This window comes from Nerophis lumbriciformis, linkage group LG02 (genome assembly GCF_033978685.3).
Source record: "Nerophis lumbriciformis linkage group LG02, RoL_Nlum_v2.1, whole genome shotgun sequence".
NCBI lineage: Eukaryota > Metazoa > Chordata > Actinopteri > Syngnathiformes > Syngnathidae > Nerophis > Nerophis lumbriciformis.
In genome coordinates this window covers 23,270,040-23,296,936 of record NC_084549.2, presented here as the reverse complement: position 1 = coordinate 23,296,936, position 26,897 = coordinate 23,270,040, and the positions used below count along the sequence as shown (strand labels likewise).

General features: G+C 40.5%; 1 protein-coding gene and 1 long non-coding RNA gene across 2 annotated transcripts in view; one reads left to right on the top strand and one right to left on the bottom strand.

Annotated features, from left to right (window-relative positions):
* Positions 1-6,453: 6,453 nt before the first annotated feature.
* kcnk1b (potassium channel, subfamily K, member 1b) lies at positions 6,454-26,421 on the top strand. The gene is made up of 3 exons (XM_061958893.1): positions 6,454-6,963; positions 14,621-15,016; positions 26,174-26,421. The coding sequence occupies exons 1-3, from the start codon at positions 6,609-6,611 to the stop codon at positions 26,419-26,421; spliced, it is 999 nt and encodes a 332-aa protein (XP_061814877.1). The 5' UTR covers positions 6,454-6,608.
* The window catches only part of LOC133605661 (uncharacterized), a 67,489-nt gene continuing 66,879 nt past the window's right edge, over positions 26,288-26,897 (bottom strand). The window contains exon 3 of the long non-coding RNA XR_009815164.1: positions 26,288-26,432. This is a non-coding gene — a long non-coding RNA (uncharacterized lncRNA). The remainder of the gene's footprint in view (positions 26,433-26,897) is intronic.

The window sequence follows — 26,897 nt, the reverse complement described above, 5'->3', positions numbered from 1 at the left end:
AATAACCATTCACTTACATTCACATCTATGGACAATACCTGTCTTCAATTCACCTAACATGCTTGTTTTTGTTAGGCAGGAGCCTCTCGGGGCACTTTGAGAAAACCCATCTATGCACCATCTCTGCAGCAATCCACCAATCAGGCCTGTAAGGTAGAAAAGCCAGACAAACCATGAGAAACAAAATTCTCTGGTCTGATGAGACAAAGATTGATCTTTTTTGGCGTGAATGCCAGGCATCATGTTTGGAGGAAACCAGGCACCGCTCATCACCAGGCCATTACCATCCCTAAAGTGAAGCATGGTGGCGGCAGCATCATGCTGTGGGGATGTTTTTCAGCAGCAGTAACCGGGAGACTAGTCAGGATAGAGGGAAATATGAATGCAGCAATGTACAGAGACATCCTGGATGAAAACCAACGCTTCCCATCCAACCTGATGGAGCTTGAGAGGTTCTGCAAAAAGGAATTGCTGAAACTGCCCAAAGATGGGTGTGCCAAGCTTATGGCATCGTATTCAAAAATACTTCACGCTGCCAGTTGTGTATTAAAAAGGTATTGAGCAAAGGCTGTGAATACTAGGGAGTTAGTTTTTCTTTTTAATAAATGTGCAAAATTTGAAAACTTTTTACATTTTAATTATGGGGTATTGTCTGTAGAATTTTGAGTACAAAACTGAAATTATTCCGTTTTTGAACAAGGCTGTAACATAACAAAATGTGGAAATAGTAAAGCCCTGTGAATACTTGCTGGATGCACCGTACGAGGTCAGGCTGTCGCCTTCTTAATACCTTTATAAACAGTACTGGCTATGCTTTAGGTAACACTTACAATTTCTTCTTACAGGATAGCAATCTATTTGTGGGGACATTATCTAATAACTTGCATAAATGGCCAGGACGCATATACATTTTTTTAAACGGCTAAAAAAACTTTGATAATTGTTTTATAGACAAATCTTTGCGTTATTATTAGTTATTTGTATCAGCATTTAAGCTTTGCCCAATACATTATACATTTGTTTTTGCTTATTTTATTTTGAGAATATGCTAATGCGCATACAACATTTTAAAAAAACAAGGCGCACTTTGAACACCCCTGTGTGACCGCTTGTATTATGTAATGCATGACTCAAGAAACTCTTCCTGCTTTTCACTTTTGATTTGTATACTCTGTGGAAATTCAGAGAGGAATTACAATGTATATCGCCACCTCACAAGTAGTGATGGGCGATACGGCCAAAAAGCTTTATCGATATATATATTTCAGGCTCCTGCGATAACAACATATATCAAATTATATCATTTGCCATACAGTGCATCTGTATAGTATGTCTATGATTGTTCTCATTCATCCAGGTCATTGTCATCTCAGGGCATTCAATCGATCGCAAATGGACTGTTTGGTTTTTCTTAGAAGATGTTTTGCCTCTCATCCCAGTAGGCTTCATCAGTTCGTGCTCATAGACTTAGATTGGTCAGATCTAGTCCAGCGGCTGGTGCCAAAACTCCAAGTATCTATACTCCAAAACCCAGCAGGGTGTGCCTCGGTAAGGATGGTTTCGCCCTATCGTAGTGAGAAAACAAATGTTTAATGCAAACAAGCAATCCGACTGTCGAAGCCAACGACGGTCGTTGAAGTGTAAATTCGCCTCGTTAGCATTGAGGTATTGTGTGGCAGAACGATCGCTGTGGATCGACTACTACCAGTCCAAAGTAGTCAGAATCAAATGGCACAAATGGCTTTCTGGTCACCTTCTGTGACCAGAAAGCTTCTAACTCCTGTTATTTGTTGGAGGCTAAAGTGCAGAGTCTTTTAGTAGTGGCTGAAAGGACGGTGTTGTATGTGGGAGACAGGTGGTGTCGCAGACCACCTCTGTACAGGGATAGTTTTTCAACCTTGACCTAGATGGCTTCGCTCACTCCTCTTTTGTACCATCCGTCCTCCCTGTCCAGAATCCGTACATTTTTGTTCTCAAAGTAGTGCTGTTTTTCCCTGAGGTGGAACTGGAAGCACTTTTCACAAACGACCAGCTGGGGTCACCACATATTTATGGCCTTCCATAAATAAACAAAGATGGGGCTCCCCTTGGACCCATTGTCAGCAGCATTAACTCTGTGACATACAATATTGCTAAGTATGTGGCCAACATCTTAGCACCTTTGGTTGGCAAAACTCTGCATCAAGTACACAACTCAATTGACTTTGTAGCTATTGTTTCTAACGACTGGTATATGTTGGAGGCTAAACTGCAGAGTCTTCTAGGAATGGTTGAAAGGACAGTGCTGTATGTGGGAGATAGGTGGCGTCGCAGACCACCTCCTCTGTTCCGGGATGGTTTTTCAACCTTGACATTGATAGTTTCCCTCACTCCTCTTTCGTACCATCCGTCCTCCCTGTCCAGAATCTGTACATTTAGCTTAAATATTTGGGGTTTGGGCTAGACGAGAGCTGACCAATCTAAGTCTATGAGCACAAACTGATGAAGCCTACGCGGATGAGAAGCAAAGCGTCTTCTAAGACAAACCAAACAGTCCAGTTCCAGGTCGAATACCCTGAGAAAATAACATTCAAAGACATTGTTCCAAACTTCTGCACAGCAGTGCAAGTTAATGGCATTCATATCTCTGCATGACAATGTTTTAACTTGTTATACCTACTTATTAAAAAAATGTAATATTTAGTCTGTTAAACATTCTGCAATTGCGGGCGATCAATCAGAACAGGTTATAAAAGAATATACCATAGCAATGGTAATATTGTGTAGTGAACTGTAATTACCCGATGTGGGCTGTAGAGGGCAGTGGCAGGCATGCCTGCAGTATTAGCCCTAGTCTCAGTGGTAGCAAAGAAGAACAGTTTGTTCAAAGACAATCTTCCTCCTTCATATCGTCACTGCCATTACAATACACTTAATTTCAATCTGCCAGAAAACATTTATTTAGGTTTAATAACACAGAAAAACAGAATAGCATAATCATATTGTAAGACGTTTTTTTTGTTGTTTTGTTGGTTGGACCGGATGTGAAGTGTAGCGCTATTATTGTGAAGGTGCCAACCGGATGTGTGTGATTGGTATGAGAAAAGACTTGACATGTTTTGACGAAAATCTGCCGTTTTTGTTTCTGCTGAGCTTGTATTCCATCCTACTAAAGCAGTTCGAATAACAATCTACATATTATGTTTTCAATGCACTTAACTGTAATCCAGCTCAATTTTTGTTTAATCTGACCACAGAACTTTCCTCCAGAAGGTGTTATCTTTGTCCATGTGATGTCAGATGAAACAAAAATTGATCTGTTTGGCCACAATACCCAGCAATATGTTTGGAGGAGAAAAGGTAAGGCCTTTAATCCCAGGAACACCATGCCTATCGTCAAGCATGGTGGTGGTAGTATTATGCTCTGGGCCTGTTTTGCTGCCAATGGAACTTGTGCTTTACAGAGAGTAAATGGGACAATGGAAAAGGAGGATTACCTCCAAATTACTTAGGAGAACCTAAAATCATCAGCCTGGAGGTTGGGTCTTGGGCACAGATGGGTGTTCCAACAGGACAATGACCCCAAACACACGTCAAAAGTGGTAAAGGAATGGCTAAATCAGGGTAGAATTAAGGTTTTAGAATGACCTTCCCAAAGTCCTGACTTAAATGTGTGGAAAATGCTGAAGAAACAAGTCCATGTCAGAAAACCAACACATTTAACGGAACTGCACCAATTTCGTCAAGAGGAGTGGTCAAAAATTCAACCAGAAGCTTGTGGATGGCTACCAAAAGCGCCTTATTGCAGTGCAACTTGCCAAGGGACATGTAACCAAATATTAACATTGCTGTATGTATACTTTTGACCCAGCAGATTTGAGTAACAATCTACATTTTATATTTTATTTCACATTTTCAGTAGACCCATAATAAATTAATAAAAGAACCAAACTTCATGATTGTTTTTGTGACCAACAAGTATGTGCTCCTATCACTCTATCACAAAAAAAAAGAGTTGTAGAAAATATTGGATACTCAAGACAGCAATGACATTATGTTCTTTACAAGTGTATGCAAACTTTTGACCACAACTGTATATGCATATTTATATATATATATATATATATATATATATATATATATATATATATATTACACACATATATATATATATATATATATATATATATATATATATATATTACACACATATATATATATATATATATATATATATATATATATCCATATACTGTATATACACACACACACACACACACACACACATATATATATATATATATATATCCATCAGTGACGTGCAGTCACTAGAGGCAGGTGAGGCGGGGCCTCACCTGCCATAATGGAAAGAAAAAAAATGTAAAAATATTTTTTTTAAATTAAATTGTTATATGTATCCAGTGATTATACTATAAAGTTATTTTCCATTTAACTTCAACCGTTTTAGATTATTTTTTATTTAAAATCGCTGAATTTTCACATTTGCCGTTCAAATACTGAGAAGAGACGGTGCGGTGAACAGCAGCCAGTTGAGGCACGCCACTGCGTTGTGCCTCACCATGGATTGCGGCCTCGGCAAACTTCTGGCCTGCTGTGCAGTGAGACCGTATTGCTATATGAATTATATTATACATTTCCATAGTTTAGTTAGCTGAGGTATATAATGTACAGTGTATTTTGTCAACAACTGTATGTGTGTAACGTATTTCTTGTGCTGAGCGATCATAAAACCGCTGCAAAAGACGCACTGGCTGAGGCTCGCAGTAATCCGCCTCCTGTACCCCCGCCGTAGAATGCACGGCAACCCCTGACGGGAGTGTTATATCAACTAAAGCCCACACTTAAACTTTCCACGTGCAAGATTGAATCTATTTAAAAAAGTTACTTCATAAGAAGCCAAAAAGTGCAAAAACAATAATGTTCGTGTTGGAGGAGTTGTGAATGACTGCAGGGCCACAACATTAGGTACACCTGCAGTCTGCAGGTGTACCTAATCTCCTCCAACACAAACATTATTGTTTTTGCATTTTTTGGCTTCTTATTAAATAACTTTTGTAACCTATGTTTATGGGCTTTCCTCTTTGTGATGTTAAGTTCCTGTTATGCGCTGTTATACAGTATATGCCTTGAGCTCTTATTTAGAAGGCGCTAAGAGCGGAAGTGATGACACGTTAGAGTGGAGCGGAAGTTTTTGAAAGAACGTAAATAAAGTGGTCCTCGTGTAAACTGGAGCCTCCGTGTTTGTTATTTTGTAGTTTCATACAGTATAGGCGACATTTATAAACCCTCGGTTACACTTTTTTAAATAGATTCAATCTTGCACGTGGAAAGTTTAAGTGAGGGCTTTAGTTGATATAACACTCTCATCAGGGGGTGCATTAATCCAGCACAACAGCGGCACATGGACTTCATTTATAAGTAAAGGTAAGACCATAACGTTTTTTTAATTAAATGTGCTTTTTTGTGTGCTACAGTTTGTATGTGTAAAGTTAAAGTTAAGTTAAAGTACCACACACACTAGGTGTAATGAAATTTGTCCTCTGCATTTGACCCATCCCCTTGATCACCCCCTGGAAGGTGAGGGGAGCAGTGGGCAGCAGCGGCGCCGCGCCCGGGAATAATTTTTGGTGATTTAACCCCCAATTCCAACCCTTGATGCTGAGTGCCAAACAGGAAAGAATGCTGGTATGAGCTTTTAAACATAACCCGTTAACTGATGCCAATCAAATGGTGAATAAGATACTCTTTAGAGTTCATATGTTTGTAAATCTGACTGTGATGAAGTCAGTGCCTCACCAGCCATCAACCTCACCGCACGTCACTGATATCCATATACTGTATACACACACACACACATACATACATACATACATACATACATATATATATATATGTATATATATATATATATATATATATATACATATATATCCGTATACTGTATATACACACACACACACACACACACACACACACACACACCCTTATATATGAGAGGGGGAAGTTGTGGGGTCAAAAGGGGAGACAAGACGATAACAACAACAAAAATGTATCTATTTATATATCTATATATGTTTTTTGTTTTTAATTTTTAATTTGAGACGTCCTGCATGCCGATCGTGGAGGCTGGCGGGCCAGATCCATGGGCAGGAGTTCGGGGACGATACGAGTACCCGAAAAAGGAGCCAGTTGAAACTATGACGTCACATGGCCGTTGTCGCCAACATGTCACTTGCTGCATTCACTTACTGACTGAAACTCAGTAACTGTCCTTTTCAGAATTATTTTTTTGTTCCCCCACTCACGTATTTTTAACATTTTTACATATACAACACGGTGCGTTGAGACAGGATACTTATCCGTATTAAAGAGGCTCATCTGAATGTTGCTGATCGAAGAGCAACTGCACAAAGCACAAGTGATCTCCTCCCACCGCTCTTGAAAGCTGCAAACACCGCGATGTCAGCGAACGCGCCACGTTACAAGCAGACGCTGGTTCGGCTGAGTGGGAAGATAATTAGAATTTCATCTTAAAACGGAGAAACGCCACGAATTTCTTGTTGATTGTTGTCTGTTTATTTGGACGTGGACAGCGCGCCGTTTCAAAAATGCTCCAGTCTCTCGCCGGTAATTCGTGCGTTCGGCTCATTCAGAGGCACAAATCGATGTGGTATTTTACGTGTCTGGTGGTGGGCTACATCCTTTTTCTCATCTTCGGGGCCGTGGTCTTTTCGTCCGTCGAGCTGCCTTATGAAGACGAGCTGCGCCAGAACCTGAGGGCCATGAAGACGCAGTTCCTCCGGGACCACCAATGTCTGTCCGAGGACAGTCTGGAGAGGTTTCTGAAGGAAGCCCTCGACGCGAGTAACTATGGGGTCTCCATCCTGAACAATACCTCTGCCAACTGGAACTGGGACTTCACTTCTGCTCTGTTCTTTGCCAGCACTGTGCTGTCCACCACAGGTCAGACATTTCACACATATTATTGGATTATTTCTTCAAAATGCACCAAGAACCTAATAGCCATATGGCACAGACCAACTACCTTTATATTAGTTTGACACAAAGCTGAATTGAATGGACGCCATGTTTCATTCATTCTTACATGTAGTTACACAGTCATCATAGGGTATCCATAGCATTATGCCTCACTAAAGACAAACACTAATATATTTCATATTGTGCAAACACAATGCTTATGCAATAACTCTTTTATATGGCTTGGTTGGTAGAGCGGCCGTGCCAATAACTTGAGGGTTCCTAGTTCGATCCCCAGTCGTGTCCTTGAGCAAGACACGTCACCCTTGCTCCTGATGGGTCGTGGTTAGGGCTTTACATGGCAGCTCCCGCCATTAGTCAGTGAATGTAGAAATAGTGTCAAAGCGCTATACCAGTACCGTATTTTTCGGACTATAAGTCGCAGTTTTTTTCATAGTTTGGCCTGGGGTGCGACTTATACTCAGGAGCGACTTATGGGTGAAATTATTAACACATTACCGTAAAATATCAAATAATATTATTCAGCTTATTCACGTAAGAGACTAGACGTATAAGATTTCATCGGATTTAGCGATTAGGAGTGACAGATTGTTTGGCAAACGTATAGCATGTTCTATATGTTATAGTTACCATAATATGTTACGTTAACATACCAGGCACGTTCTCAGTTGGTTATTTATGCGTCATATAACGTACACTTATTCAGCCTGTTGTTCACTATTCTTTATTTATTTTAAATTGCCTTTCAAATGTCTATTCTTGGTGTTGGGTTTTATCAAATAAATTTCCCCAAAAAATGCGACTTATACTCCAGTGCGACTTATATATGTTTTTTCCTTCTTTATTATGCATTTTCGGCCGGTGCAACTTATACTCCGAAAAATACGGTATAACCCATTTACCATTTTATGACGCTAACGTACACACACAGCAAGACGTGCACTAATAGAACTGATATTGCTATTATTACAGGTGCACATCCTTTCGCACACGGTATTGCTTTTATTTTGAACATGCATAGATACCGGTACATACATACAATTACAATGCGGTACATCACATGTGCAGTTTCTCACTACAACATGGCAGAAAAGAAGTAGGAAGAAGCAGGGCCGAGTTTAAGTATATTCATTCTATATGTATTATATTATTTGTTTATAAGTAACATACTACTGATTTATAACATTAAAATAAGAGGAGTACATTAATCGTTGAAAAGATGAGGGGGCCCGCCAAAGGGACATATTCATACCGTCCTCTATCAGGCTAACACAATCTTTGATGGCATGTCCACAAGACTATACTGTAACTATTTAGGTAACACGGAAGTTAGGTAGTTGATTTATGAATAAGGGCTAAGGATTGAATAGGTTTATTTTCTTCACTTTCCTTAAGTTTCACTTTCTTTAAGTTTCACTTTCCTTAAGTTTCACTTCTTCGCACTTTTTTTTGGATGTGAAAAACCTAATAATGATGTGTTGTTTTCATGTTATTTGTATTCATTTTATGTCTGTCAGTGTTGTATGATACTAATATTTTAGTTCCGGGGACCAAAGACACCGTATATGAACTCAGAAATGTAGATATTTTTTCAATCAACATGGGCAAGAACAACCTACAGAGAATATTGTGTATCTGTGAAAGGGGTGAACCTGTGGAAATGCTGCGAAAAGGAACTGAGGATGTGCAGTTCAATCCATGCGTTTAAAAAAAAAAAAAAAAAGACTATATAAGTACAGAGATGTGCTGTGAGTAGTAATAAGTACGATCAATAGACGTGGAACATGATAGTATCGTGTTTATATACCTATACATTACTAACTTCTTTATATATATATATATATATATATACATATATATATATATATATATATATATATATGTATATATATATATATATATATATATATATATATATATATATATACAATACTTTACTTTACTGTGTTATGGATCACAATGTGGGAAGAAAGGGATGGAAAGGAAAGGCAGGAAAGAGGGAGAAAGAGGAAGGGAAAGAAAAAGAAAAAGAAATTGTGCATTTGAACAATCGTATATGGTATGTGTAGATGTGTGTGTGTATATATATATATATATATATATATATATATATATATATACACATGTATATATATATATATATATGTGTATGTATTTATTTATATGTATGTGTTAGGTAACACATGAGCCAATCACCACGCCCCTAGGCCAGCCTGTACCCACCCACTCTGTGCCCTATATAAACCATGGTATGCGAATGCTCCCATTAAAACCTCCTGATGATTGAGGGTACCCCCCCTCATGAAACAGGCCTGTAGAGATGAAATAGTCTTGTGATTTTTTTCCCACACATACATATATTGCGCTCTACTACGGTATCGAGCACTATTTTTTGGATAACCTTATTAAGACATATATATATATATATATATATATATATATATATATATATATATATATATATATATATATATATATATATATATGTATATATGTATATATATATATATACACACCGGTACACACACACATGTATATATTGGTACATGCATGTATTTACATGCTTAACAATGCACGTGATCAAGTACTATGATTTTGACAGATACTCTAGAGCAGTGGTTCTTAACCTTGTTGGAGGTACCGAACCCCACCAGTTTCATATGCGCATTCACCGAACCCTTCTTTAGTGAAAAATAAAATGTTTTGTTTTTTTTCAAATTAAAAAAAAAGTCATACGTTTTTTGACTGGTGCACAAAATGAACTGTGCATGAACATCACCTTGTTCAAAGAACAAAACCAACACAGTGCATGAACTCACAACAAATGACGCACCTTACACACATTACCATGAATTGATTAACGTGGACCCCGACTTAAACAAGTTGAAAAACTTATTGGGGTGTTACCATTTAGTGGTCAATTGTACGGAATATGTACTGTACTGTGTAAACTGTACTGTTTCATATAATGTATTCTCTTCCTTTGCAATCTGCTAGTAAAAGTTTCAATCGATCAATCAAAAAACCTGCAAATCAGATGGAAAATTAGAGGGAACATTGTTTGGGGATATCCATAATATGCTGATAGGGAGAAGTTTTTATTGACACAATAAGTTGGATGTGTCTTGACGCCCTGAGGCCGACTCACCGAACCCCTAGGGTTCGATCGAACCCAGGTTAAGAACCACTGCTCTAGAGTCCTTTCTTGTGTTTCTTTATCTCAAGATCGATTTCTTGTTGTTTTAGTTTTTTTTCTCTATGTGACATGTACAAAGTGAATGTGGAAAGGGTAGGCATAATAAGCTTTTAGCTTCAGCTTATACCTTTTTGGTCAGGAAATGTAAACCGATACTTTAATATATTTATCTGCTATGCACTTGAAGTGTACTGCTTACATGGACTGATGACCAAATAAAAATAAAACCATTAGATACCGCACAACCCTAATGTCTGTACATTACTGTATTGTTATCGTTATAAATTATTTTTCTGTTTATCTCTTTTTTTGTTGTATTTTTAACATCCATCCATCCATTTTCTACCGCTTGTCCCTTTCGAGGTCGCGGGGGGTGCTGGAGCCTATCTCAGCAGCATTCTGGCCGTAGGCTGGGGTACGCCCTAGACAAGTGTATTTTTAAGTATAAGTACTTTATTTATAATATGTATTATGTTTATATGTCAACTTTACACTACGAATATATTATATCTGTACAGGTACACAAAAGTACAGATACATAGGATTTTGACAGTTAATATTAATCTTTAAAAGGGTATAAATTAATATGAATAAATTATAGAAACAATCTGTACCAAAAGTACATAAGATTATACATACAGTGCAGTACACATTTGCACATGCTACCAAATGCTGCAATGTACAGTAAACCTATTCATGTATATGGAAAATAGTACATGTCTGCAGAATAAAAAGAGGGAAAAAAAGTTAAAATGTGCAATTTGGACTATTTAGTCATGGCAAGCAACATAACATATATTTGTCTACAGTCACAACAGTACAGTACAGTTAGAATTATTTATTTATATATGGACAACACCTCAGTCAAATGATATCATTAGTCAAAGTCAACCCTGTAAACAAATAATGTTTTTTTGTCTGGAGGCGATGGGCGTTTTGAAAAGTCATCCAGTGTAAATTATAAATAAATGAAAGGACGACATTCTGCAGGGAGTGTACACCCGAAGGAACTTTAGCCTTCCAGCATGGCAGCAGTTATCTCTGAGGTTTCAACATACAGTACGTGGGTATGTGCACCTTGTGTTTACGTCCTCAACAATACTGTGTTGTTGCTGGCTAAACAAGGACGTCCGATACCATCCAGAAAAGAAGGCGGACCGTGCAGACTTTAAAGTGTGCTGTTGAACATACATCACAATCACACATTAACCTCCTGATAATTAGCACAACCATGCGACCAGGCCTTTTACACCTTCCAAAGTGAAGTAGAATGTGTGATCTTTTAATAGGAAAATTGCTTTCACCTACATAACACACCATTAGTACAATAGAGCATAATGGCCCACCAGGAGTGGGAGCAGTTTCACTGAACCACACTTTGATAAGCCAGGGTTCAAACTAATATATGTTAAAATATATTAGTACTAGCCCTGCGATGAGGTGGCGACTTGTCCAGGGTGTACCCCGCCTTCCGCCCGATTGTAGCTGAGATAGGCTCCAGCACCCCCCGCAACCCCAAAAGGGAATAAGCGGTAGAAAATGGATGGATGGATGGATATTAGTACTATTAGTAAGTATGTAATAGGGTAGCACAATTTTGTGGAAAAAACTTAATTGCGATTTTTTTCTCCAAAATTGCGATTCTGATTCGATTTGCCATTTTTATATTTTATACATAACAATGCAAAAAAACTGGGAAAATAAGGAGTGAAGGAAGACATGTGACGTTACTGTCAATCAACACATATTCTTGTCTCAAGGGCACACATTAGAACAATATGCAATAATTTACTTTCAAAATGTTTTGACTTTATGCAGGCAGACTCAGAGCTTTTGTCTACATCATGCTCTTAAACTGAAGAAATAACCCCCAAAAAACTATACAGTGAATATAATGTAATGTAATCATAATATATAATAAAACAAGTAACCATTTAAAATGAATTATTTGTCTTTGCTGTAGAATTGTTTGCCATTGTACTGTAATTGGAAGGTAAACAACTATATTATAAAAAATAAACAAACAATAAAGTAAAATGGGCTCATTTCTGTAAGCAAAAATTTAACATAGATATTGAACATCTTAAAGTGATTTTTTTCTCCAAAATGAGGTCTTTTTGTTTTCTGCCATCATGTAATCACGTCATTTTCGCTCGTCTGTCCGTGTTGATGGGCTCATATTGCCTGTCTGATTTAAAGCTGAAATATTAGCAGAAAAGGGGAAATTTGGCTTTGTAATCCTGTTTTTTTCCTCCTAATTTGTCTTACTTTGCGCACTTCTCAATAGAGAGTCTTTACTGTGAGAGTGTTTGCGCCCCGCTCCAGTCTTTGCAGAGCAAAGACTGTCTGCGTTAAGTTAATAAATAAAGGTGCTTAGGTGCTGAGAGCCATGCATAGAGTGAGACCTCTTTCTCCCTGTTTGAAGGGAGAGACAAACAAACGCGATGCTCAACAATTCTGATTGGCCAAAATGTCTGTCACTCAAATGCCAGTGACAGCTGAGGGAAAAAAACCTCAGCCTCTTGCGGTTATTTATTGCATTAATTAAAACCTCGATGTCGATTCGATTTCGATCAATCGTGCAGCCCTAGTATGTAATATGAGGAGGAAACTAGCATGGTAAATTACTGTGGTGATTATTATTATATCCCACTGGGACATTATTGTTAACGCTTGCATTTTAAAATAGGGGCAACTTTTCGGAAAATAAGGGAGGTGGCAAAATAAGGAAATACCTGCCTGCTGTGGTGTATTATTTTTTTTACTGCCGTGCTTTTATTTTGAAGGCTTGACAAGCTGGGCAGTACCATAGAGCAGGGGTGTCAAACTTGTTTGTATTGTGGGCCACATTGTAGTTATATGTGGGCCCTTTGTAACAGTTGTAACAGTAACATTATAAATATAATCACCTCATGATAATGTTACACAATTGTCTATGCATTTGATTATTAGATTGTTTTTCACATCACATACAGTACATATATTGATAACTTGCTTTGAAATCATAAGTGTAGGTGACAAGCAGTTATAAAAGTATTTATTTTTGTTTCTACAATAAATATATAATAATATATTGGTTGCATGATCAGGTTATATAAAAGTTGTAAAGATATGCCATTTCATTTCGTTCATACATTTTTTTTGTCAAAATCGAAAAAACAAATACATTTAGTTTAAGAAACATAAAGTACTTTATTGATGCTTATTATTTTCAGGCTTTTGCAGGCCACATGAAAATATGTGGCAGGCCATGTGAAATGACATGGCGGGCCAGATTGGCCCCCGCGCCTTTGAGTTTTAACACCTGTGCTGTAGAGCAGTGGTTCTCAAATGGGGGTACGCGTACCCCTAGGGGTACTTGAAGGTATGCCAAGGGGTACGTGATATTTTTTTTAAATGTCTGTCAAAAAGAACTGTGAAAAGAAATGCAACAATGCAATATTCAGTGTTGACAGCTAGATTTTTTGTGGACATGTTCCATAAATATTGATGTTAAAGATTTCTTTTTTTGTGAAGAAATGTTTAGAATTAAGTTCATAAATCCAGATGGCTCTCTATTACAATCCCCAAAGAGGGCACTTTAAGTTGATGATTATTTATATGTGTAGAAATCTTTATTTATAATTGAATCACTTGTTTATTTTTCAACAAGTTTTTAGTTATTTTCATATCTTTTTTTCAAATAGTTGAAGAAAGACCACAACAAATGAGCAATATTTTGCACTGTTATACAATTTAATAAATCGGAAACTGATGACATAGTGCTGTATTTGACTTTTTTATCTCCTTTTTTTCAACCAAAAAAGCTTTGCTCTGATTAGGGGGTACTTGAATTAAAAAAAATGTTCACAGGGGGTACATCACAGAAAAAAGGTTGAGAACCACTGCTGTAGAGGATTATTTTTTTAAAAAGAGAACCAATACATTTAGTAAGAAAGATTAAGTATACTTTTTTGACGCACATTATTTTCAGCCTTTCGCGGACAACATGAAAATGACGTGACGGTCCACTTGAAATAATGTGGCTATTCACATTAAATGATGTGGCGGTCGACGTGAAAAGGTGTGGCGTGCCACATGAAATGATCTGGCGGGCAGTGGGAAACGACATGTTGGGCCACATTAAAAGATGCCAGATGCCCTCTGGCCTTGAGTTTGACACCAGTAAAGGATTAATAATTTTTTTAAGGGAAAGTTAAATTTAGAAAAAATGCTATTTCCTGGGCGCCATGGCAGGATTGACATGCACTGAGAGTGATAATGATATTTATTGTCATGTCCACTGTGTGCAAAACACAGGTGACAGTTTTAATGTAGAAAATAGTTACATATGGTTTGTTTATAAAATTACATCTCCTTCCATTTTCAGGAACTTATAGAATTTCATATGTTCAAACTGAAACTTTAATTGCTTTTCATCTTCAGGTTATGGTCACACAGCTCCACTGTCGGAGGGCGGCAAGGCCTTCTGCATCATCTACTCTATGATCGGCATCCCCTTCACCCTCCTCTTCCTCACTGCTGTGGTGCAAAGGATCATGGTGTACAGCACCAGGAGGCCCATCACGTACATCCACACACGCTGGGGCCTGTCCAAACCTCTGGTGGCCATTGTCCACGCCTGCCTCCTCGCCTTGTTGGCCGTTTCTTGCTTCTTCCTCATCCCTGCTGCCATCTTCTCAGCGTTGGAGGACAACTGGAACTTCTTGGAGTCTTTCTACTTCTGCTTCATTTCTCTCAGCACCATCGGATTGGGAGATTACGTGCCAGGAGAGGCGGCCAATCAGAAGTTCAGGGAGATCTACAAGCTGGGCATCACTGGTGAGGTCCATTTTTACCACCTAATAGCATACAATCAACTTTATTTATCCCACGTTGGGGAAAGATCCACGGTTGCAGTGTAAAATTTACACGAAGAATAAAAAAGGACAGCAGTAAATGTGACATGTAAAAAAACACCATCATAACAAATATTGCACGCAGCGACAGAACACACATTCATGGCACATGCAATCCAAAACAATCAAAAATGTTAGATACATATTAAGAAGCTGTTTTATTGACACATTTAACATGATGTGTATTATTATGGTTGTAGTTTACAGTGGTGTACAACTACACTGAAAAATTCTACAAAACTAAACTTTGTACTATGTTGTATGCAAAACTGTTTGTTTTTGTATGGAAAAACAAACATGCACTATTGCGGAAGTGTACCTACGCCATACTTAAATTCAAATTCCTAACTATCTAATCCAAAATATTATTTGTAGGTATATGCAAGGTGCACTTATGCGTGGTGTTATCTAAATGAGGTCAGCACACTTCTCATAAACTCAACTACTTCCTGTTGCAACAGGATGTTAGTCATCTTTTGTTTTGGTCAGAGAAACAGGTTTCTCTTCCTTTGGGCAATAAATCTATTTTATAATTGTCCTACACACTTATAGTGTCACAAAGTAACATTTTTATACATAGTTTTTATTTAATTGTAAATTATGACTTTTTTAAACTATTGTTATTACTTTGGAAGAAATCACATTTTCTGTTGGTGTTACCTTATCTTCTTTCTTAGCCTATAAAGGGTTATGTTTTTGTAAAAGAAAGTAAATTTCTTTGCATTTAACATTTTTTAAATAATCAAATAATTAACATCAAATTAATTATTCTAAAATATATACATATTTTAAATAAATGAATCCAAATTAATTGTTTGATTTGCATCATCTTGCCAGTGTTTGAATTGCAACCTCTATAAAAGCATGACACCTTCTGTGTATTCTATACATAACTGTTGTCTGTCTCTAATGAAATGTTTCCTGCATGTGTGCAATGTGGGTGTGCGTCATTTCGTCAGTCGGTGAGTAGGATGTAACACGAGTGTTGCCTGGCTGCCACAAAAGCCAAGGGCTCATTTTATACAGCTTGTAATGTTAGCGCATGTGAAATATGTAGTGTATTTATAGAGCAGAAGTAGCACAAACACTCCTTATCTTTTAAGATTTGCATGTGGTGAGATGAGCTGATTTTGATCTACAGTGCTGTGCTAAAGTCTTACACCCTCTTTAGAGTTGTTGTTTTATTAAGGTTGTCATTTATTGGAATGATTTCAAACAACATATATAGAAAAATAGTGGTAGTAAATATTACACTTTCACCGTCTCATACACTGTTATACCCAGGGACGTAGCACCAAATTCTTGGCCCCCATACACAAGACTCCTAACGGGCCCCCCATCCCACCCTAAACCCAACGTTGCCGCCCCATACACACACTTAAAATGTTTAGTTGTTTACATGCACTAAAACCCTAATTATTGCATGGATTAGGTTTAAACCAGTTTATTTAAAAGACATTAATTAAAATTTTGACTTTTTATACGTGGGATCATGTGTAACGATAAGTCGACATTAGAGATGTCCGATAATGGCTTTTTTGCCGATATCCGATATTCCGATATTGTCCAACTCTTAATTACCGATTCTGATATCAACCGATACCGATATATACAGTCGTGGAATTAACACATTATTATGCCTAATTTTGTTGTGATGCCCTGCTGGATGCATTAAACAATGCAACAAGGTTTTCCAAAAATAAATCAACTCAAGTTATGGAAAAAAATGCCAACATGGCACTGCCATATTTATTATTGGAGTCACAAAGTGCTTTTTTTTTTTAACATGCCTCAAAACAGCAGCTTGGAATTTGCTCGTTGGGGGGGCGGGGTTGAGGTGTGTGTGTGTGTGTGTGTGGGGGGGGGGGGGGGGGTGTATATTGTAGCGTCCCAGAAGAGTTAGTGCTGCAAGGGGTTCTGGGAATTTGTTCTGTTGTGTTTATGTTGCGTTACGGTGCGGATGTTCTCCCGAAATGTGTTTGTCATTTTTGTTTGGTGTGGGTTCACAGTGTGGCGCATATTTGTAACAGTGTTAAAGTTGTTTATACGGTCACCCTCAGTGTGACCTGTATGGTTGTTGACCAAGTATGCTATGTATTCAATTGTGTGTGTGTGTGAAAAGCCGTAGATATTATGTGATTCAGCCGGCACGCAAATGCAGTGCCTTTAAGGCACGCCCCCAATATTGTTGTCTGAGTGGAAATCGGGAGAAATTCGGGAGAATGGTTGCCCCGGGAGATTTTCGGGAGGGGCACTGAAATTCGGGAGTCTCCCGGGAAAATCGGGAGGGTTGGCAAGTATGACTGGGAGACGCAACTGCTCTGTACTTCTCCCTATGTCCGTGTACCACTCCGTACAGCGGCGTTTTAAAAAGTCATACATTTTACTTTTTGAAACCGATACCGATAATTTCCGTTATTACATTTTAAAGCATTTATCGGCCGATGATATCGGCAGTCCGATATTATCGGACATCTCTACTTACAATGTTTAGTTGTTTACATGCACTAAAAAACTAATTATTGCATGGATTAGGTTTAAACCAGCTTATTTAAACCACATTAATTAATGTTTTTACTTTTTATACATGTGATCATGTAGGAGTGTAACGATAAGTCGACATTGTCTACAAATGTCGACAATAATGTTTTTCCCCGGCAACTATATTTGTCGACAATAGCCGTGACATCATCACTCCCAACACGCAAAAAAGTTGCCAGTGAAAACATTTCTAAGTGTGAGAACATTTCTTCTTATTCCTGTTAAAAACATGAATACATTGGTCATTTTGTAAAGCGGACTTTGTTTTTTATGGCTGTACATCTGTGATACGCGAGCATTTAAAGCGGAGGCATGATGTCGGACGTCGGGAGGGGGGATGTGGACTCAACCTCGGCAAGATTGTTAGCTTACTAGCCAGCAAGGTACGAGACGAAGTTGTGTGAAAAATACATTTAGGAAATAATTTTAGCCAAAGAAAGCCAGCAAACTTTGTCTACATCAATTCAAGTACCGGGTGCGGCCACCGCTGCTGCCCACTGCTCCCCTCACCTCCCAGGGGGTGATCAAGGATGATGGGTCAAATGCAGAGAATAATTTTGCCACACCTAGTGTACTTTAACTTTTTAAAGTGGCGTCCATTTGCAACGCAATAAAAAAAAGGCACAATAACAAACGCTAATTGCGCACGCACCTTCGCGCACAGAAACACAGATATTAGGCACCAATGCGATGTACCATAAGATTAAACATACAATCTAATAGATAGCTAACATGTTAAGAAATATTCAATGATACAATTCTATCCATTAAGTCTATTAAAGTGCTAAAACTGCCAGGAGTTAATCAATAGTCAATATACCAGTGTGTAGCTTTTTAATAACCACATCATCACAAAATGCTTGTTTTCTCTTTGATGTTAGATTTGATGTTTTGTTGTTTGTTTTTATTGCTGCTATTTAACTGTTTTTTTTAATATACATAAACAAGGTTAATTGTTTTTTTTAGCACTTTGCCTTTCCTTTCTTTTAAATGGACAGCATTTTAATAGTCATTGTATTGTAACAGCTGAATGAGCAGCATATTTATGAATTAATTATTCATCTTTGTTGTTCATAAGCACATGCTTAAAATAACTTAAGCTGCATTTCAAAATCGATGGAAAAATTGGAGCCAGTAAATATGTGTACGCTTTATAATCCAACTAGCCGACTAATCGTGACGATAGTCGATGACTAGTCAACTATCAAAATAGTCATTCGTAGCAGCCCTAATCTAGAACATATCTCGATAAACCATCCCATATAATTTGGTTTTGTTTCATTAAATGTTTTTTTTATAGTACAGATTATCTGATCGCCTGATAAACATAAGATTATCATTATGATAATACATAATTACTATTATTATGATTATACTATTATTAAATTAGTGCATCTCCTAGGAGTTAAGTCTCCCCCTGTCCTTAAAAACTAGTGACACCAATGTTTGTAACATTAATCGAGGGTCTTTGAACACACCACAGTTATGGGCAATGAAATGCAAAAGTGAAACTTGTACATTACTTTCTTCTATGCTGCCCCAAATAGATATATGGTTATGGTTGTATTTATTTCGAACATGTAAACAGATACAATGTGATACATCATATAATAATTACATATGTTCATTTCTCTTAACAATGTGTTCGAAAAGGAGTAGGAAGAAGCAAAACATAATGTTAAGTGCAATGCAAATAAAATCTATTGTTATTATTATTACATTTAACTCCAACCCCTTTTCCAATTCATAGCAATTACTAACATATTTGTTCACTTCCTGTTCTGATCTTGTAATTGTAACAACCTTTACACCAATGAATTCAACAGGTTTCTTAGTAGTTAAACCAGTCATGATTCACATAAGAGATTAATAACATATCATTTTCAGCAAAGTTCAAGATTTTTATCTATATCTTCCTTCTACTTTGTAAACACTTGTACTTTAAACAGCCTCTTAAACTAGATCATATTAGTACATTGTTTGACATCTTTGCATAATCCGTTCCATAATTTATTTCCACATACTGATATGCTAAAGGTTTTAAGTGTTGTACGTGCATACAAATGTTTTCCTTTGAGGTTATATTTATTGAGGGATGCACGATTATACCAATCATTTTCTGCTTTTCAGGTCCGATACAGATAACCGATAACGTATTTAAAACTATGAAGTTTTAAATGAAGTGTTGTTTGTGAACAGCAGGAGGTAAGAAAGACTCAAAGAAAAGTGGATATGACAAACTGTACTTATTGATCAGTCCTAACCAAATATGACATTAATGTAGAGCTAACATCACATCCATAATTCAGTAGAGACTCTTATGTCCTTATTTCTATCCATCAGTGTATACAAGAGTTATTTTATCTCTGGGCTGGCTCTTGCTGCAGAGGGAAGCAATCCAGTGTGTTTGGGAGGAAATAGCAGATTTATTTTGTCCGTAGCAACGTTCCTAGTGGTCTTTCTGCACTTTCCTGATGTTAAACGGCATTTCTTTGCGGCTAACTTTGGTCATCTTCTCTGTCCATGTCATCGTCTTCATGTGCTTACTTGCATGATGGCGGCGTTTTGAAAATTTGAAGTGTTGAAGCAAGGTTTTTTTTTTCCTCGCGTACCAGGGCATTTGGTTAGGGCGGCACACAGGATAGCTTCCTCTCAGGTAGTAATGAAGTCTCGCACGACCGATGGAAGCCATGTCTGTTGTTTGCTGTGAGGTCTGGCGAGTGTAAGGGATGTTACTTCCCACAGGGTAAGAGCGCCTGATTTGTGTACCTTAAAACAGTGGTCCCCAACCTTTTTCCAACTGCGGACTGGTCAACGCTTGAAAATGTGTATTTATTTTTTTGTCATAAAAAAATACAATCATGTGTGCTTACAGACTGTATCCCTGCAGACTGTATTGATCTATATTGATATATAATGTAGGAACCAGAAATATTAATAACAGAAAGAAACAACCCTTTTGTGCGAAAGAGTGTGAATGAGTGTGAATGGGGGAGGGAGGTTTTTTGGGTTGGTCCACTAATTGTAAGTGTACCTTGTGTTTTTTATGTTGATTTAATAAAAAAATAAAAAATAATAATATTAATTAAATTTTTTAGTAATTTTTTATTTCTTGTGCGGCCTGGTACCAATCGATCCACGGACCGGTACCGGGCCGCGGCCTGGTGGTTGGGGACCACTGCCTTAAACCACCTACAGCACAGTATGGGTCATTTTACCTCATTGGAGTGTTTAAAATGTTTTTTTTATCGGTTATGGGAGCCATTTTTTAATGTTATTGAATTATCGTGTGATGTCATAATTATCGTGTGACGTTATAATTCCTGATACAATCGTGCCGCCTTAGGTTTATTATATTTTCATCTCTCTTTGATCACCTCTCCTTGTTCCAAAATGCTGGTGCTATGTGTGAATGCTTAAGGTGAGCTTTGCTGTCGACATCTGTGTTGAGTGAAGTGTTCCAAGTTAGGTTTGCCGCAATCCAGGTGGAACAAACCATTTCATATTTTTGATAGAGGGTGTTGTAGTCTTAGACATTTGGTTCCAGCAACCTTATTATTGAACTTTCACACCTATATTAATTCTATATTAACATTTATGACATCTGTTTTTTATTTGATGATTTACATATTTAAATGAAAGTCACGGGGAAGACCCAGGACACGTTGGGGAGATTATGTCTCCCTGCTGGCCTTTAAATGCCTTGTGGCTGGGTAGAGGGAAGTCTGGGCTTCTCTGCTTAGGCTGCAGCCCTCGCGACCTGACCTCGGAAAAGTGGAGGGAGATGGATAGATATTTAAATGGCAGAAGAAAAAAAACTTTACACACACACATTTCGTTTGGTTATGTAACCTGCATAGTATGCAGTGAAGTGTGAGCACACCCATCCATCCATCCATCCATCTTCTTCCGCTTATCCGAGGTCGGGTCGCAGGGGCAGCAGCTTAAGCAGGGAAGCCCAGACTTCCCTCTCCCCAGCCACTTCGTCCAGCTCCTCCCGGGGGATCCCGAGGCGTTCCCAGGCCAGCCGGGAGAGATAGTCTTCCCAGCGTGTCCTGGGTCTTCCCCGTGGCCTCCTACCGGTCGGACGTGCCCGAAACACCTTCCTAGGGAGGCGTTCGGGTGGCATCCTGACCAGATGCCCGAACCACCTCATCTGGCTCCTCTCGATGTGGAGGAGCAGCGGCTTTACTTTGAGCTCCCCCCGAATGACAGAGCTTCTCACCCTATCTCTAAGGGAGAGCCCCGCCACTCGGCGGAGGAAACTCATTTCGGCCGCTTGTACCCGTGATCTTGTCCTTTCGGTCATGACCCAAAGCTCATGACCATAGGTGAGGATGGGAACGTAGATCGACCGGTAAATCGAGAGCTTTGCCTTCCGGCTCAGCTCCTTCTTCACCACAACGGATCGATACAGCGTCCGCATTACTGAAGACGCCGCACCGATCCGCCTGTCGATCTCACGATCCACTCTTCCCCCACTCGTGAACAAGACTCCGAGGTACTTGAACTCCTCCACTTGGGGCAAGATCTCCTCCCCAACCCGGAGATGGCACTCCACCCTTTTCCGGGAGAGAACCATGGACTCGGACTTGGAGGTGCTGATTCTCATCCCAGTCGCTTCACACTCGGCTGCGAACCGATCCAGTGAGAGCTGAAGATCTTGGCCGGAGGAAGCCATCAGGACCACATCATCTGCAAATAGCAGTGACCTAATCCTGCAGCCACCAAACCAGATCCCCTCAACGCCCTGACTGCGCCTAGAAATTCTGTCCATAAAGGTTATGAACAGAATCGGTGACAAAGGGCAGCCTTGGCGGAGTCCAACCCTCACTGGAAACGTGTCCGACTTACTGCCGGCAATGCGGACCAAGCTCTGACACTGATTATACAGGGAGCGGACTGCCACAATAAGACAGTCCGTTACCCCATACTCTCTGAGCACTCCCCACAGGACTTCCCGGGGTACATGGTCGAATGCCTTCTCCAAGTCCACAAAGCACATGTAGACTGGTTGGGCAAACTCCCATGCACCCTCAAGGACCCTGCCGAGAGTATAGAGCTGGTCCACAGTTCCACGACCAGGACGAAAACCACACTGTTCCTCCTGAATCCGAGGTTCGACTATCCGGCGTAGCCTCCTCTCCAGTACACCTGAATAGACCTTACCGGGAAGGCTGAGGAGTGTGATCCCACGATAGTTGGAACACACCCTCCGGTTCCCCTTCTTAAAGAGAGGAACCACCACCCCGGTCTGCCAATCCAGAGGTACCGCCCCCGATGTCCACGCGATGTTGCAGAGTCTTGTCAACCAAGACAGCCCCACAACATCCAGAGCCTTAAAGAACTCCGGGCGGATCTCATCCACCCCCGGGGCCTTGCCACCGAGGAGCTTTTTAACTACCTCGGCAACCTCAGCCCCAGAAATAGAGAGCCCACCACAGATTCCCCAGGCCCTGCTTCCTTATAGGAAGACGGGCTGGTAGGATTGAGGAGGTCTTCGAAGTATTCCCTCCACCGATCCACAACATCCGCAGTCGAGGTCAGCAGAGCACCATCCCCACCATACACGGTGTTGACACTGCACTGCTTCCCCTTCCTGAGGCGGCGGATGGTGGTCCAGAATTGCTTCGAAGCCGTCCGGAAGTCTTTTTCCATGGCCTCCCCGAACTCCTCCCATGTCCGAGTTTTTGCCTCCGCGACCGCTGAAGCCGCACACCGCTTGGCCTGTCGGTACCTGTCTGCTGCCTCAGGAGTCCCATGAGCCAAAAGAACCCGATAGGACTCCTTCTTCAGCCTGACGGCATCCCTCACCGCCGGCGTCCACCAACGGGTTCTAGGATTACCGCCACGACAGGCACCAACTACCTTGCGGCCACAGCTCCAATCGGCCGCCTCGACAATAGAGGTACGGAACATTGTCCACTCGGACTCAATGTCCAGCACCTCCCTCGTGACATGTTCAAAGTTCTTCCGGAGCTGGGAATTGAAACTCTCTCTGACAGGAGACTCTGCCAGGCGTTCCCAGCAAACCCTCACAATGCGTTTGGGCCTGCCAGGTCTGTCCGGCATCCTCCCCCACCATCGCAGCCAACTCACCACCAGGTGGTGATCGGTAGAAAGCTCCGCCCCTCTCTTCACCCGAGTGTCCAAAACATGAGGCCGCAAATCCGATGACACAACTACAAAGTAGATCATGGAACTGCGGCCTAGGGTGTCCTGGTGCCAAGTGCACATATGGACACCCTTATGCTTGAACATGGTGTTTGTTATCGACAATCTGTGACGAGCACAAAAGTCCAATAACAGAACACCACTCGGGTTCAGATCCGGGCGGCCATTCTTCCCAATCACACCTCTCCAGGTTTCACTGTCGCTGCCAACATGAGCGTTGAAGTCCCCCAGTAGAACGAGGGAATCACCCGGGGGAGCACTCTCCAGTACTCCCTCGAGTGAATCCAAAAAGGGTGGGTACTCTGAGCTGCTGTTTGGCGCGTAAACGCAAACAGTCAGGACCCGTCCCCCCACCCGAAGGCGGAGGGAAGCTACCCTCTCGTCCACCGGGTTGAACTCCAACGTGCAGGCTTTGAGCCGAGGGGCAACAAGAATTGCCACCCCAGCCCGTCGCCTCTCACTGCCGGCAACGCCAGAGTGGAAGAGAGTCCAGCCCCTCTCAAGAGAAGTGGTTCCAGAGCCCTTGCTGTGCGTCGAAGTGAGTCCGACTATATCTAGCCGGAACTTCTCCACCTCACGCACTAGCTCAGGCTCCTTCCCCCCCAGCGAAGTGACGTTCCACGTCCCAAGAGCCAGCTTATGTAGCCGAGGATCGGACCGCCAAGTGCCCTGCCCTCGGCTGCTGCCCAGCTCACACTGCACCCGACCTCTATGGCCCCTGCTATGGGTGGTGAGCCCATTGGAGGGGGGACCCACGTTGCCTCTTCGGGCTGTGCCCGGCCGGGCCCCATGGGGACAGGCCCGGCCACCAGGCGCTCGCCATCGTGCCCCACCTCCAGGCCTGGCTCCAGAGGGGGGCCCCGGTGACCCGCGTCCGGGCGAGGGAAATCTGGGTCCTTGGTTTGTGTTCTTCATCGAGGTCTTCGAGCTGCTCTTTGTCTGATCCCTCACCTAGGACCAGTTTGCCTTGGGAGACCCTACCAGGGGGCATAGAAACCCCCGGACAACATAGCTCCTAGGATCATTGGGACACGCAAACTCCTCTACCACGGTAAGGTGGCAGCTCAGAGAGGAGGTGTGAGCACACTAAGGGCCTAATTTACTAAGATCCAAACACCACGCGCTAAACAGCGTGTGCAATCTGTACTAACACTGCATGTACAATTCAAAAGTGGTGCAGATCGCTTTATTTAAATGAGGATTTTGTGTGGGGCATCACCACGGGGACAGTCTCATTTGCTGCACATTCATGTTGTCATGCTCCTACCTGCAGGGTTTTGCTATGTTTTCAAACATGCAGGACACATCTACCACTTTTTATGAGCATTTTAGAAACAGTTTAAAGGGGGCATCTACAACAGCGCTGAAGGTTCGGTCATGGGATGGAGGCTGCACTTACTGTGCTCAAGACACAAAAACATGCGTACTTCACAAAGTTTTTTTTTTTTTGTAAGAGATATGTTAATAATATATATTATGAATGAAAAAATGAATGGCATTAAACAAAACGCCAGCGGATACGCATCAATTTAATTTGTTTTAAGCCCTCTTAAGTCACCCAGCATGCAGCTATAAAATTATAAAAGAATGTTGCTGAATACACTATGTGTAATATTTTTTTAAAATTTCTGACAGACCATGTTGAAACAGACGTATGACAGAGGACACTCTGTCAATCGCTTGTATTTGCATGCAGCGCGAACACCGAGTGTGTGTCAGTTTGCACATACTTTTCAGACCTGTTAATTAAACAATGATGAGTGTTTTACAAATCACATTGTGCGTGCTGTATATTTGCATTTTCTCCTCCCAGTATTGTGGGTGTTTTGATGATTAACAAATATATCTAAATGGATTTGACACCTTATTCTGCTCACTTTACCCTTTATGAGTGTTATCGGGTGTGCATGTGTTTTAGCACATGCAAAACTTTAGTAAACCAGGCTCTCAGTCCATTTTTTTGTTAAAAAAACAATTGAGTAACAGTGTAAAGTTGCAGGAGCATGTCTTTTTCAAACTAAATGGAAAGGAAACCTGATAAAAGTCACGTTTCTGTCCTATTCTTTACTGTTTTATTGTGAAAATGACAGGTGTGGTCTTTAAACAAGACACGTCTTTTGCACACAACTTGTAATCTATGCAAATGAGACAGATAGCTGGTACATATGTAATAGTGTGTTAGGGTTTTACAGGAAGCAAGCACTTCCTGTTTGGTGGACTCACACAGTCAATTCACCAAACTGCGAGAGAGCACTGCCCCCTTGTGAAGGAATGTACGAATGACAGTTTTTCAAGTTATTATGGAGAATGTTGCTTTTTCTTTTCTTCCTGATAATAGTTTTAAAATCATCACCTTTGTGTTCAGTCTACCTGATCCTGGGTTTGATCTTCATGCTGGTGGTCCTGGAGACCTTCTGCGAGCTGCAGCAGCTGAAGCAGCTGAGGAAGATGTTCTACCTGAAGAAGGAGAAGACGCAGGACCGCCTTGCCATCCTGGAGCACGACCACCTGTCCTTCACGCTGCAGTCTGACAAGGCGCACGGCGACAAGGCCCGGATGTTCGTTAGCGCCTCAAGCCTGTCCTCTCACAGCGACGAACTCATGATCCAGTAGAGACGGGACAACTGAGAAGTACACACACGAAAAGTGTTTGCTGTATTTATAGCTCTCAGGAGCAGAGCCTCACTTAGAGCTGTCTGGTATTTAAAGTCATCTTACAATTGAGCTAAAATGTAAGATAGTTGATCTGTAGCTTTGTCATTAAATATCACTACTTTTGTAAATATCTTGGAAGGTGAACAGTTGGGGGGCGATTGAATAGGCGGATATTCAGAACCTTCTTTGGGTGCAAAGCTGACTGACAGAAGCTTTAGAAGGCAATTTCATTTCAGCACAGTGGACGTGTTGAAAATACTCTGACACGTGGTTTAAAAAATTCATTTAAGAACAGTGGTCCTACTTTTTCTTTAATGAAGGTGTAAAGTGCCGCGCTTGCCCTTCGTTTCATTCAGGGATTTATTTTCTCGGCACGTAGGCGTAATAATCATGTTTTTGTTCGTACAGAGTGTACGTCGTCACTCTTTAATTTA

What these genes read in the sequence shown, in the direction of transcription:
- kcnk1b (XM_061958893.1), top strand. Translation starts at nt 6,609, where the DNA reads ATGCTCCAGTCTCTCGCCGGTAATTCGTGCGTTCGGCTCATTCAGAGG. An exon ending in CACTGTGCTGTCCACCACAG is followed by an intron (nt 6,964 to 14,620) that starts GTCAGACATTTC and finishes TTTCATCTTCAG; the next exon opens with GTTATGGTCACACAGCTCCA. An exon ending in CTACAAGCTGGGCATCACTG is followed by an intron (nt 15,017 to 26,173) that starts GTGAGGTCCATT and finishes CTTTGTGTTCAG; the next exon opens with TCTACCTGATCCTGGGTTTG.